We start from the raw sequence: 15360 nt of genomic DNA on the forward strand, positions 1-15360 counted from the left end.
TGCCTTCAAAAAATTGCTATGAAAAAAATGGAAGAAAAATGAAAGCATATATACACAGGTGTTCTCTTTAAAATTGTAAACTCCAATCAGGCACTAGAAATATTTTCATCTGTACACGTTTTATGCACACAGATTTTTTTTCATGTAGTTTCTCCATTAACAGACTCCTAGACTCTAGTAAGTTCCAGCCTGATACAGATCTTCCCTTTTTTCTCTCCCATCCATTACAAGCTCCCAAGGTTAGACTGGTCCAGAAGGCATCCAGGTATCACAGGCCTGGTTTCCTTATAAGGATTATGTCAGAGGGAAATGCACAGGTACTTGGCTCAGACACAGATATTCGGTTATCTTCTCTCCCCAGCCTTATTTAGTCCCAGATCTCTCTTAGACTATTACAGGTTTCCAGAAATCCATCTTCTGGACATGCTTCCACACGGTTTATTCCAGTGTTTTTCTTTGATCTTTTCATTGGCTTATCTCCCCTTAATATGCTCCACCTATGGAAAGACACTCTGGGGGCCTCTTTGCTTGAGGACTTTTTGTTATGTAGCTAGAGTGGCAGCTTCAGAAACAGCCTCATCTCTGTAAATTTCATCTCACAAATTAGCTCTAATTCTTGGCAAGCTGTTTTCCTTGTCAGTACTGAGTCACAGCAGTTACCGATGTAGATGATAGAAATGCACTCCGAGATGATCATGCCACCACCAAATGTCATAATGAAAAATATCTTCTCACTTAGAGAATGCATCATATGACTATTACAATTGTGTGACACATGACTGCTTTTACATTTAATATCACCTTATATGCAGAGTCCTAGCGAAGTAGGAACAGCATGTATGTCCTCTGAGATTTGACATGCAGTGCTGGGGTGTAAAATATGGCCTTGGAGTTTCAGGAGAGGCCAGGGGGTACTTTCCCAAATATAGGAGGGTGAAGCGACTAGCTTTGGAAAATAAAAAAGTAGTATATCGTGGTAACTCCTACCAACGTGGAACCATCCTCAAGACATTCTTTCCTTGTTTAATTGTTTCCGCATTCTATAATTTACCTGGTGGACACTGTGAAAAGGAATTAATTTTGGATTATAAAAGCTCTAAAAGTCTAAGAATGATGCGGATTCATTGCAACAGTTACCCAGCATCATAGGTAGGTTTCAAATATAAAATCGATGAGTTGCAAGTAAGCTTAGATTTTTATCTAGCCAAACTTACTCATTTTATTGAAGAAAAAAGTGAATTTCAGAAGGGTTAGATAATATACTCAGAGCTCACAATTATACAGATAGGATAACATCATTATTTGTCCCTCCTGTTACAACCAAGCTGAAACGTATACACTTATCATTACAAATGGAGAAGACTATCGGGATTTCCAGTACATCTTTCCCTGATATTTATTACCCACAAATGTTCCTTCAAATTGGCTATGAGTAAAAAGATATACTTTTAACAATTTAGGAGGAAGATGCTACTTGTTATTGTGCAATATGAAATAAGCTGTAATGCTCCGGCTGCTGTCCGGGCTCAGTGAAACTGTGTCCCTGTGCCTCACCCAGGCTGTCACACACCCTCCCGTGATCAACACCGGTGCCCGCGGGCTGGGGACGTGATGCAAACTTCTTACTCCTGAAAGCATTTCGCTTCCACTGCATACGCTTCAAATGACGGCAGAGTGGGATGAGTCTATACAATGGTTGACTGTGATTACACATTACTTAAGAACAATTTTTTTAAAATCTATTGAGAGTGTGAATGACTGGATTCTTGTGAGATGGTTTTCCGCGTTACTAAAAAGCATGTTGTGATTTGCCTCTGTTGTCTATATGTTCTCCCCTTTATGATCTGCAGTCCAATCCACTCTCAATTCAGTCGCCAAGCCTAGGGTTCATAGCAAAAGCACGCTATTGATGCCATCCTGGAATGCACTTGGCATTAGGACGTACTGCAACCGGCATACAGGAATGCAATAGTGGATGATATGTAGCATGATGTGTGATCTCTGACATTCCTTATAATTCTTCTGTTCTCATCTCCTTTTTTTTCCTTTCTATTTCAATTACTTTGAGCAGCATCAAGAAAAAATTACCAATCCACCAAAATGAGTAAGTCCCCCGTGAAGCCATGAAATGCTTGCTCTACATGATGCCATTTCATGCTTCTACATCCTAAACTCTGACCATTTTCTCCTCCGGGAAAAATGTCAAGTTTAGGTGTCAATAGCTCTCATTACTGACTAATCACTAGAACCTGAATTGGAAAAGCTAACAAGACCTAACTGAGTTTACAGTTTGTTTTTAGAAAGAGCTTAAAAAAAAAAAAGTGACAAGATGCTAACAACCCCACATTGCAAGGCCTCTGTACATGCACTGATTTTCATTTTTATTTATCCTCCTTTTACTTGCCCCTCATTCACATCTCTCCCAGGGCTCTTTCCTCTCTTGACTTCCCTGCTCTCTGCCAACAGACTGGCGCACCCTGAAGGAAGCCTTCCGGACCTTGCCATGATGAATCTGACCGCCAGCCTGGACAAGCCGGACCTAAAGAAGCTGGCCGAGCCTAGGGAGGACAAACCAGAGGGATGCCCTGAAAAGGCTGGGAAGGCTGAGCTTGGAAAAGACAGCGAGGAGGAGGAGGAAGAAGAGGAGGAAGAGGAGGAGGAGGAGGAGGAAGAGGAAGAGGAAGAGACCTCAGGTAATCCACCCACTACCAGTAGCTACTCAGAAAATCCTGGCTGACAGACCCAGTGAATGAATCGGACTTGTTCCCAGGTGGATATAGATTTGATCCAGTCCATGAAATAAAAATTGGGGTGTGGTCTTTTGGTTGTTATAGTTAACAACATTTGGTTCCAATTGCTCCCATCATTTCCTTGTGATTCTGATGTAGAAGAAGAGAGCTGATCCTCAGCTATGGATCCTGGATTCTGATCCGCCAGAGGTTGTCTGGGCCAGGCCCGGGGAGCTGTGGCTCTGAGCTGTGCTGTCTGAAACCTGAGCAAGGACATCTCCTACCAGCAGCGGAGGCAGACAGCTGTGTAGAATTTGAGAACATTCTCAACAGGGCTTTTTCAAATGCATTCTCAAAGATCCCAAAAATCCCAGTCTGGGAACTAGTCATTAAGAACACATTTATAATTCGGTCCTAATGTTTCAGGACCTGGGAACTGGAGGAGCAAATGAGTGATGGGATCATTATTATGTCAAACCAACTCCTAGAGGTATTTTTGTTGTCATTGTTAGTTTCAATTTTTCCCTTTTGATTCTTTAGGCTCCTTTTTCTATTTTCCTTCATAGACTTGAAATAACGTTTAATAGGGCACAATGAGAACTGGACCTCCGTGATGATCAGGACGCCTTATCTGACAGCAGAGAAGGCGGGGTGCTTGGTCTGGTGAGCAGCTCCCAGACAGTACGGGAGGAACAAGACTGAGTAGCCTTGGGGATGGTGTTGTGAGTCCACGACTGTGGAGTCCTGCGCTTGTCTTTGCTGGTGTTCTGTGCTTTAAAGGATTAGAAGACGTAAAAGCACAAGGCAGAAAATCCCTCCCAAGGCAAATTCCCCCAAACATGATGCCTTTTCACCCCTCATCTCAGAAGACCCTGAGAGAGGCCCAGAACTACGCTTCCCATATCTAAGGAATGGCTGTTTCTCTGGGTAAAGGAGAACTGCGCTTAGTGAGACCAAACACTCAGGACTAAGATTTAGCCAAGTACTTCATGAAGGTCTGAGCTTTACTAATAGGATTTCACCAAAAATTGGATTGCACTTTGCCCTGGCACTCCCTCATACATTTGCCATCTATACCTCTAAATTATTCTCAGTTAGGACTGAAATCTTTGTATCAACTGTTGTCTGTGTCACTTCGTAAATAAGCATTTTTCACGATGTCTGAAATGTTATTGAAACTTTTAGAACCAGGTACAATAACTGCTACAACCCTCCCAGTCATGTGAAGAAGAAACTACTTAAAGCCTTATCTGTCTAGGCTCGTGAGCTTTTGTTTACACATATGGTGATGTGGTGATTCCACAAAATAGTTCTGTCATGACTTCTATTCACGTGAACTGGGACAGCCCCTCTACACAGAAGCATGACCCCAGTCTGCAAAATTTTACCACTTAGCACAAGGTGGAAAGAAGGAAATGATTCATTTGATCAAAAATTATGATTAAAGTGAGTTTGACCACATTTCATGAACTGGGCCTGGGTCATTCAGACTCTCTGTTCACTCTCAGTTGCAACAAGGAGCAGGCTCTAGCTGCTGGCTCCTCTGGGGTGAATGGAGAGTTTATCCACTCCCTTTAAGCTTCTGAAGGAACTAGAACTTATGGAAGCATGGTTTTGACAAGAAAAATGTCATTTAGAGGGATCTCAGTTACCTAATATTCCCAAGAAATTATGGAATTATAGCTCAGCCTTAAGAATAAATAAGCTCAAAATTATTCTTCACACTCATTTAATGAAAGCAACCTTGTCCCTCAAAGTCTCAGTGCGTGATGTCTAAATCATTATGATATGGGATTTTTAGACCACTCTTCCTCCAGATTTCGATATTCTTAGAATTCATTCACTACTACTACTTTACAGCTTCTCATTCCAATCTGAATGTTATAAGATCTGCTTTAAATAATAATGAAAAAAAAACCCACAACATTTTATGCACTTGGGTGAATTTACTATTTTGCAGATTTAAGAAACAAATGGCATCTGGTGATTGACCGCCTCACTGTGCTCTTCTTAAAATTCCTGGAGTATTTTCACAAGCTGCAGGTGTTCATGTGGTGGATTTTGGAGTTGCATATCATCAAAATTGTTTCATCGTACATTATCTGGGTTTCTGTGAAAGAGGCAAGTGAACATTTGTTGTATCGTCAGGCCAAATAAAACCACAGCGGGTCATCATTTTCCTTTTCCAACTGTCCACGATTTTATTTTAAATGAAATTCCTATCACATTAGAACACCAAGCCCCTAAGACAGCACATATACTTTGACATGCAAAAAAACAAAGGACAGTTGTCCTTAGAAGTGGGAAAGAAAGAAGGGGAGAAAGATGCTCCTGGCTTAGTTCCTGATTGGCTTCATCATATCACAAAGGTTACTTATTTTCATTGAGTCTTCAGTTGAATTGTGTGAGAGCAGGCTGTGCTTCTGCACTACCTGTGCACAAACTCTTTTTGAGGAAAATAATAATATTCCAGTTTATGTTACCACTGGTGTAAACTCAGCTTCCCAAATTTAATACAAATCTGTGCCGGAGTTCACCTTGTTTATTATTGGATATTTTGAGACAAGACACAGTGCTTCAACATTGTATTGTATTGCAGTTCTGTTTTCTTATCTGGAAAGAGGAGAGACATCATTTAGCCAACAATTATTTGATGCTTACTATGGAGAGATTAGCTCAATTTCAATTTATTCAGGAGATAATTTACACATATTTCTCATTTTTCTGGACTAATTTTGAGTGACAATTCAAAGAGTCTTTGCCCTCTAAAAATTGAGTCAGGGAGCTCCGGCCTCTAATTTTTAAAAAGTTAAATCATAACAACATATTACAACTACAACACTACAAACCTAAAATATTCACGAGTAGGTAACTAAGGGATGAACCTTAATTTGAGCTCCCCAGTCTAAACTAGGACTTTCTCCATTTCACACAAACCATCTGGAATGGATCTATGATTGCTGCCAGGTGAAAACAAAAACAGAAACTACCTGTGAGATTTATAGCAAAAAGAGACATATGTTCTACTGTTAACAGTCTACACATTAATTAGAATTAAAATCTAGCCTGCTATGTGTATTCACTGAAGATAAAGATGTTTAAGCATTTTAACTATAGAGGTAAATTGGCCAATTCAGAAAGAATTTGAGGGTCAGAGTATTAAAGAGCAATGAAGAAGGGCAAGAGAAAGCATTTGGCTAAAAAATAGCAAAGGCCATTTCAGAATTAACCAAATCAAATGTACACACACGTCTTTGGATGGCATGAGAAGTTATTGCAGAGAAGACAATTATATGATGGAAAGGGGCATCAAATGAAAGAAATTAGTGTGAGTAGGGCATAGAGAATCCACTTTCTGAAATTCATCCTACAAAGTTTAGAAAGAGAAAGAAAAAGTTAAATGATACCACTTTCATACAAATCCTAAATGAAAGGGAGGCATAAATTTGTTAAAATCATCCTAATGAGTCCTGAGAATTAGTCTATAGTTAATAGAGTATCAAGATAAGGGATCATGGTCTGTTCACCCTGCTACACAATTGGGAAAAAGGCCTTTGATGGCATATGACCATTCCCTTCTCTAGGATTCATACATTGTGCAATCTTCCAGAATTTTCCTTCCTAACTCCATCTCTTTCTCCTGTAACTTTAAAACACATCAGAGACTCATGCATCAAAGAAATACTGCTCCCACTGCTGCTAACATCTTCCAGAATCCCTTTGTGAGAAAGTTAACCTCGAAGTGTGTCACTGTAGGTTCACATGTTGTTATCCCACCTGCATGAGGGGTTTCTGGCCCCGGAGGGTGAGTTCCTGTGTGATACTTGGACATCATGAGGTCTCTCCTCTCTGAGCACTGACTTTGGTCTCTGAGCTTCCCTTCATCGCTGATTCTTATTAACATCACTGGAGTATCAAGGGATCAGAACACATGGGATGTAATCATAAAAACCATTTTATTTCGGACCTCTAATGTCCCTTGAAAATGTATCCTACAGAGAAAGTTTTCTCCATGCCCCTGAATGAAAAACACTTTCTGATCATTCCTAGGTAATAGAAAGTCCTATAATTATGTCAGATAGTGAACAGAATCTCTCTTTGTTAATTAGACTTGTCCAGTCACAAAAAAGAACCAAACTCTGATCTCTTTTTTTTTCACATGAAGATAGAAATGGCTTTAGTTTTTATTTTTTTTAAGTTTTTATTTAAATTCCAGTTAGTTAACATACAGTGTGATATTAGTTTTTGGTGAACAATATAGTGATTTGGCACTTCCATACATCACCCAGTACTCATCAGAAGTGCGCTCCTCAATCCTCATCACCTATTACACCTATCCCCCACTTCCTCCCCTCTGGTGACCATCAATATGTTCTCTATAGTTAAAAGTCTGTTTCTTGTCTTGCACTTCTCTCTCTCTCTCTCTTATTTCCCTTTGCTCAATTGTTTTGTTTCCTAAATTCCCATGTTAGTGAAATTGTATGAGTCTTGTCTTTCTCTCACTGACTTATATCGCTTAGCATAATACTTTCTAGCTCCATCCACATCATTCAAAATGGCAAGATTTCGTTCTTTTTTATGGCTGAATAATAGTTTTATATATATATATGAATATATATATGATAGATGGATGATAGATGATAGATAGAGATAGATAGAGATAGATAGATAGATAGATAGATATCACATCTTCTATATCCACTCATTAGTTGATGGATACTTGGTCTATTTCTATAATTAGGCTGCATTGTAGGTAGTGCAGCCGTGAACATCAGGGTACATATATCCCTTTGAATTAGTGTTTTTGTATTCTTTGGGTAAATACTTAGTAGTGTAATTGCTGGATCATAGGGTAGTTCTATTCTTTTTACTTTTTGAGGACCCTCTATACTATTTTCTGGAGTAGCTGCACCAGTTTGCATTCCCACCAACAAGGCAAGAAGGTTCCCCTTTCTCTACATCCTTACCAACACCTAAACTCTGACCTCTTACCAGGTAGAAGAGTTCCCTCTTCTAGTGATTTCTTTTTTTTTTTTTAAGATTTTATTTATTTCTTCATTTCTCATGTACACCTCCCTCACTGCCTCCTCCTCTGCCCTCCTTTCCAGTGATATAACTTCTGTTATAAGCCTCTTACCCACCCACCCCCAGCTCTGGGCTAGACCATAGCCTCGGGCGGGGAATGGTGGTGTGTTTTCTTTGGATGGCCTCACACTGGCCTGGAGCTGATTAAATCTTCCTTTTCTCTCATGGGGCTCCTCTAGCCCCTAGTTTCCCAGCATCTGCTCCTCCTGACCTTTTCTGTCGGAGTCTCATCACCCCTGTAGACAGTGTCCCTGAGCAAGACTTAGGACAGCTCCGGGCACTCCCTCTTTCCTGCTTCAGGTCTAATGGCAGCACTCACACAGCCTGTAATTCTGCTAATGTCTATGGCTCCCAATGAAGCAACTCCTGTGCCTTGTCACCAAACCCCTGCCAGCCCAATTTTCTGACTGAAGTTGGACATCAGTGTCCAGAGTACACAGATTAGCATCTCTGCATGGTGCTGCTTGAAGCTCCTCGCTTGGGATTTGGGTAGAGAATGGCAGCATCCCGTCCTCCCTTCCCCATCACCTCGTGGGAGGAGGGGACTAACAGAAGTGCCCTCTACAGAGAAATTTCCTGACACTCCCTCCTGTCACCTTCACCATCTTGACCCTTTTCTGCCCCCCAAGAGAGCTTTAAAAGACCTCTAAGCAGTTTCCCATCAACTGTTTTGATTTGAAATTTCTTCAGAGCTGGCTAGCACCTCATTTTGGAATGTTTTGCCTCTATGGGTTCTAACTTGGTGCCTCATGAGGCCTCAACTGAACACTTTCTATACTAAGTACAGTTGGGAAAGAAAGACAAACACCGACTCTTAGAAGGAGCCACGTGCCAAATCCAGGCTAGGATGCATCTGAATCATATCTGCTTATAACAAAGGCGAGTGTCTTCTCATGGGTATGGGCTGGGAGGGAGCTAAACTGCACAATTACAGGGGCATTGTTCACCTGTGACCAGCAGCCTCTGACATTGTGCCTCTGAGGTGCTGATTTATACCCGCAGGGGCCCCTTCTGCTTTGAAGGCTTGGTTTATCCTCAACCAGAGACACCTATCAGTGATGACATTTGCCTCATATATTTTCTATTCATAGCTTATTCACTTTGATTGGCATAAAAGATATCTTCTCTCAAAAATGACAACATGGGGCACCTGGGTGGCTCGATAAATTAAATGTCTGCCTTCAGCTCGGGTTGTGATCCCAGGGTCCTGAGATTGAGCCCCGAATCAGGCTCCCTGTTCAGTGGGGAGTCTGCTTCTCCCTTTCTCTCTCCCTCTGCCTCTCCCTTTGCTCATGCTCACTCTCTCTCTCTCAAATAAAAAATAAAATCTTTTTAAAAAATTTTCTGATCAGTAAATGGCAAAATGAGAACAAAGTCAACAACCTCAGTGAAATCATCCTTATCAGCAAGGCTGCTTGTTTTCACAAACTTTCAGGGTCATTTCTCGGGTCATTTTATTAAAATTCTCGGGTCAAACGTTAAACCTCTCTCTCCAAGGCTATCATGGGCATCTAAGGAAGAAGAAGCATGAGAAATAATTTGTTATAGAGGCCTTTCTTTTACATCAGCAGCTCTTACTAGAGTGACACCACTTTGGAAGGACCTAGATTTTAAATACATGTGACATTGTCATCTTTTTTTATATACAACTACGTTTCTAATTTCAAAGGTTCCTAGAAAGTTCTGAGAGATCTGGTTATTCTTTGAGGAAGGGATCACACCTTATTTTAGCATCCTGAGCAGCTCCTATGGGGCCTGGCCTATTGTAGAGGCTCAGTAATTGTTTACTGGCTGGAGGAAATAAATAAAACATCTTCGCAAGCTTGAGATTCTCCCCTCATGTCAGTTGGTGCTTTCTTATTTTCACACTCACTAACCATTCATTTGGCCTTTATTATGCACTTAAACTAAGTTGCCATAAACTGAATGTTTATCCTGTGCTAGATGCTGGCACAAAGGCATGAAAGACACATTTCTTGCCTCAGTGCGCAGTCTGGTGGTCATGGCTGGCAAATCAAACAAAAGCCACATTAGAGGTGCCCCCAGGAGGCTATGGGTACAAGTGGGTGGGTGTGTCAAGCAGGGTTGTGGTTGAGTGTGGAGGCCCTCACTGAGGTGCAGATGCTCTGAGGGAAGAGGCCAGCTGGCCCCTCCATAGTGGAGACCACAGTTCTCAGGGGTTCCTCTCTCAATGCGGTGGCCTCAAGCCTTACAAGTTTATATTCAGAGAAAGTGACAATTTGTGGAAAAGTGTTTTGTAAGGAAGGCATATGACATAAAATTACTTCCCCAAATTTCTTGATAATACAAATCACCTGGATGCTTATTAGATGCGTGGGTGACCAACTATTTCCCTAGAAATTCTGATTCATCAGATGTTGGTTGGGGCCCAGATATTTGTCTTTTGTGAATTTTTCAAGTACATTTCACAAGATTGCCACCATCAGGGGAAAGGATAAGACCATTATCAACTATGTTTATATTGGAGGAAGCATAGTGTTTCTCTGAGTCTGTGTCTTCCCATCTCACCAAAACTGCGAGGCCTCATTTTACTTAATTCCCAATGACATTGGATATTGGCAGTCATTTCCTTGTCCTTGAAGAGCTTCTGTTGTCTTCCAGAACAGTGTACTTCCTTGGCCCCTCCCTTCTGCCTCATTCATGGGCTCCTTCTCTTCCCACCAACTCCTCTCTTCTCTAGGTTCTAACTGCAGCCCCTTTCTGCTTCTAGACCTTCTCTGGGTGGTTTCATGAGCTCCTGTGGTTCACTCACCATCAACATGCAAGAATCATAAATCTATGTCTTCATCCCATCTGGTCTTTGAATTCCAGGCCCGTGTCTCTAAGGGACAACTGGATATGAGTGACCTCGACCTGGAGTGTCCCAAAAGTACCTTCAATATATCTAAAACTGAGCCCCCTACCTCCACACAATTTCCCTTTTAGATTATTTGACCATATGCCTAATCCTGCTCCAATCCCTTCTCTGGCTGGTATGTATTCCATCACGCAGCCAGAATAGTCTTTCCAGCGCATAAATATGATCATGTTAATTCTCAACTCAAAAACTTTCAATAGCTTTTCTGTCCTCACAAACATGAGGTATAGGACCCATATAGGTTATGGCCCAGGACCACTTCACTGCTTTCTTTCCTAGACACCCTAGCCTAGGTGGATTCCAAAGCCCTCTAAAGCGACCCTGATCACACTGCTACTCCAAGGATGTCCACCCCATGCTCTCCCTTGCCAGAAGGCCTCACACCAGCAATTCCCCAGTCTGGCTAACTTCTATTTGCACCTCCAGCCTCAGTTTAGATCAAACACCCATGGATAGTCTTTCCTTAACCCTGGACTGTGCTGCCATCCAGCTGGCATCAGCCCAGGCAAATACTCCCTCCACCATTTTGTCATGAGCCGTCTACACAGTTCTCACTTGCACTACCCCATGTGTTTCTTGAGCCCAGGGACTCACATAGGATATGTTACCTTGAACTTAGTTAGGACTTAATATATCTTTTTTTAACACTCAAAAGATCAAGAGTTCTTTGTGAACTCATTGTGCTGTTTTTATACTCAGTGGCTTAAATGCACACTAAAAGGAATAACTAAGAGACTTAATTTCATAGTAGCTTTAAGTGGCTTACAGAATTAATTGAGGAGAAAAGAAATGTTTTTAAATATCCCACTTAAAGTGACACTGGCTGATGACTAAGAAAGAGTCACTTAGCCAATCAAAATATTTTGTTAAAATGTAACATTTATTGTGTTTGTGAGTGCTGTAGAGTTCACGGGGCAATATTTCTTTCCTCCTCAATTAATTCTGAAAAGCAGTTCTTAATACCCTAATACTTCAGCACTTCATTCCCAGAGAGGTTCCTTGCCTGGACAGTGACAAGTAGTTGAGTAGAAAAATAGTGGATAATAAATTACAGAATTAAATACTGTCGCCTGTCTCCTCGCTTCTTGTGTAGTTTTTGTCAGCAAATCAGGTGACCATACTGCCATATGTTGAATTGTATCAATTGAGTGTGTGCTAATTAGTGTCAGTATTAATTAATTCATGCTGACAATAGTAAATGTTCTTATGACCTTATTTTATCAATATCTAGATATTATTTTAATCACGTGAGTGTTTTCCATGGATGAGTAAGATGGCTGTGCTTCTGTATTGTTCAATGAACTGCTGGCTATGGAGAACAATTGGAAATGATTAGACATCTCACCTAGTTGATAAACACATACGCACGATCTAAAACCAAGTTGAAGTCATTGCCTTCCCTCTTTACGCCTGCCCCTTTCCCCAGCCAAGATCCTGTCTCAATAGTGTCACTATCATCCTCTCAGGGCTCTGGATCCCAAGCCAGAAACCTGGGAGGCGTTCCTTATACCCCCTCCTTTAGCCCCACGTCCACACCATCAAGCCATTCAGTCAACAACTTGAGCTAGTTTTACTTCCCATCTCAAACCCATGACTCCTCCCCATCTCTGCTCCACTGCCCTAGTTGGGCCCTGGTCATGTTCTCCTGGTAGTACGTGTGATCCGGTCTCCTGACCTCTCCATTCTTCAGTTATACTTATTTCAACAAAATGAAAATCTATCCTTAAGATTTTCACCGGGAAGGGTTGGCTGTCTACCAGAGGGTTCCTAGGCCATAGAATGGTTTAAAAAGGGTCCATTGGTGTGGATCCCAACTATATCTCCAGCCTCATTTACTGCTACAGTTCACTGTGTTCAACTTTAGAATTTCCAGTGGTTTGTGGTCACCTGTCCCTTCCTTTTTTTTAATAATAAATTTATTTTTTATTGGTGTTCAATTTGCCAACATACAGAATAACACCCAGTGCTCATCCCGTCAAGTGCCCCCCTCAGTGCCCATCACCCATTCACCCCCACACCCCACCCTCCTCCCCTTCCACCACCCCTTGTTCATTTCCCAGAGTTAGGAGTCTTCATGTTCTGTCTCCCTTTCTGATATTTCCTACCCACTTCTTCTCCCTTCTATTCCCTTTCACTATTATTTATGTTCCCTAAATGAATGAGACCATATAATGTTTGTCCTTCTCTGATTGACTTATTTCACTCAGCATAATACCCTCCAGTTCCATCCACGTTAAAGCAAATGGTGGGTATTTGTCATTTCTAATGGCTGAGTAGTATTCCATTGTGTACATAAACCACATTTTCTTTATCCATTCCATGCTGCTTCATGCTTTTCTGCCTATACTTGCCTTTACCTGGAATGCACTTCTCACTTTTCTTTGCTTGGCTGACTTTATGCATCTTTCAAGGTTCAGCTCAGGTGGTATCCCTTCTGGAAAATGTTCTAGAAGCTCCAGATTGGGCCAAGGACCCCTTCTGGGTGTTCTCGCAGGAGCCTGTTCCCATGTATCACCAAGCCACTGCTACGCTACACTGACATTATCTGGTTATGTGTCTTTCTGCCATACAAGACCCCTTGCACACACACACACACACACACACACACACACACACATACACACACATTCCTAGGGCAGTGCCTCATACGTGCTAGGAACTCAATCAAACTTTGCCAAACTTAATAAATCAAGTAGCCACACATTCTGTGGCTATTGTGCCATGTTATGTATTTTTGTCCCCATTTCTGATTTTATGTTTTCAGGTGTCTCTGTTCAACTATGTATTTTTGATTTCTTGGGCTTTTGCTCTACCATACGCCAAGCTACGCCGTCTGGCTTCAAGTGTCTGCACTGTCTGGACATGTGTGATCATCGTCTGCAAAATGTTGTACCAGCTGCAAACCATTAAGCCTGAGAACTTTTCTGTTAACTGTTCCTTGGTGAGCCTCAAAGACAGGGGGATCTTCTTGACTGGTCTTTAGAGAAGTGAGGCAGATACTGGGGAACCCACACCCCCATTCTGTCTGGTCTTTCAGTCACCTCAGCCATGTTGGATATATCTCGGCCCTAGTTCTCTTCCCCTGCTGAGATCTCCCCACTGAAGTGGATCTGTCCTTCCTGGCCCCACCGTGTCCCTTTGCTCAAAGTTTAAGGAGAAGAATCTGAATTCTTCCAATCTGTGCAACCATTTTTTTTAACTCCTTGTTCTCTTCTTTTCAGCCAAATGAAAACCAAACAAATATACCCATCAACCAGTTGAACAAGTCTCAACTCTATAGCGCTCCTATTGACCCAACAGAATGGGTCGGCCTGAGGAAGTCTTCCCCTCTGCTTGTCTACCTGAGGGTAAGGCCCCCTCATACTTCTCTGTGCCTCTGCACAGTTAACACCTGAGATCCTTTGCTATGAGACCTCTGATATCTCATCTGATAATAATCTCACCTTTTTGTGTGACATTTGGAATCACCTTTGAAACAAATGATTAACATTACCATCAGTGTCACACGGTACTGAAAATGATTGTGTAGTTTGAGATTAATTGAATAAAGTCTGACAAATATATTCACTAGAGTATTATCTAACTACTAAAAGATTGAGGTATATAGATAACGTGAGATGCTGAAAGATGTCCAAAATATATTAACTTTAAAAAAAAAAGGCAGATTTCAGTGCACTATGCATAATGTGATCTCTTCTAGATGCAAAGAAAAATACTGCATAAAATACACAAATTGACTACAGTGATTATCCCTAAGAGGGGGAGGTATAGTATTATGAGAAATTTTTACTGTCTAAATTCTGTCTCTCTATAACGTTTAATAAAGGACATATGTTGAAAGGTAATATAATTTTGTTCTTCAAGCTTTTGTTTAAATTCCAGCTAGTTTAAACATTAAAGGTAAAACAATTTTTAACAACCTATCTTACAACTTATCTTAGATCTTACCTATCTAACAACCTAAGAAACTAAGTGCTTAGAAATAAAGCATTTAGGGACACCTGGGTGGCTCAGTGGTTGAGTGTCTGCCTTCAGCTCAGTGCATGATCCTGGGGTTCCATGATCCTGGGGTTCCAGGATCGAGTCCTGCATTGGGCTCCCCACAGGGAGCCTGCTTCTACCTCTGCCTACATCTCTGCCTCTCTCTGTGTCTCTCATGAGTGAATAAATAAAATCTTTTAAAAAAAAAGAAAAAAAGAAAGAAAGAAAGAAGAAGAAAGAAAGAAAGAAAGAAAGAAAGAAAGAAAGAAAAAGAAAAAAGAAAGAAAGAAAAGAAAGAAAGAAAGAAAGAAAGAAAGAAAGAAAGAAAGAAAGAAAGAAAGAAAGAAAGAAAGTGAATTTATACTCAACACCTGGAATTTTTTAATGTACTAAGTGTTCCATATTTTGTGTGTAGCTTCCTCATTTTTTTCTCCTACAACAGACATCATTTGCAACAATACAAATGCTACCCACCATCAAGAGCTGCTATAAGGATAAAACAAACTGATACCTGAAAAGAGCGATCAGAATAGTGTCAGGCACATGTGGTGCCATCAACGTTAACTATTTTCATTATTATTATTATTATGACTTTGTTATCACGAGCAGCATGTTTGTCAGTCTGCAGCTCTCTCTAGCCAGATTTCTGGGATGGCTTAGTCTGTTTCCCAGATGGCCCTGTACTGA

General features: G+C 41.1%; 1 protein-coding gene across 5 annotated transcripts in view; it reads left to right on the forward strand.

Annotated features, from left to right (window-relative positions):
- Nucleotides 1–15360, forward strand: part of PIEZO2 (piezo type mechanosensitive ion channel component 2) — a 442052-nt gene that overhangs the window by 349095 nt on the left and 77597 nt on the right. For 4 of the 5 annotated variants that reach the window (XM_077899942.1, XM_077899943.1, XM_077899939.1 and 1 more), the window contains 5 exons: nt 2072–2104; nt 2467–2693; nt 4690–4850; nt 13457–13633; nt 13914–14039. In XM_077899942.1, coding sequence (XP_077756068.1) covers nt 2072–2104; nt 2467–2693; nt 4690–4850; nt 13457–13633; nt 13914–14039 — 724 coding nt within the window. The remainder of the gene's footprint in view (nt 1–2071; nt 2105–2466; nt 2694–4689; nt 4851–13456; nt 13634–13913; nt 14040–15360) is intronic. The other variant, XM_077899941.1, reaches the window with a different exon arrangement.

Source organism: Canis aureus, chromosome 6 (assembly GCF_053574225.1).
Source record: "Canis aureus isolate CA01 chromosome 6, VMU_Caureus_v.1.0, whole genome shotgun sequence".
Taxonomy (NCBI): domain Eukaryota; kingdom Metazoa; phylum Chordata; class Mammalia; order Carnivora; family Canidae; genus Canis; species Canis aureus.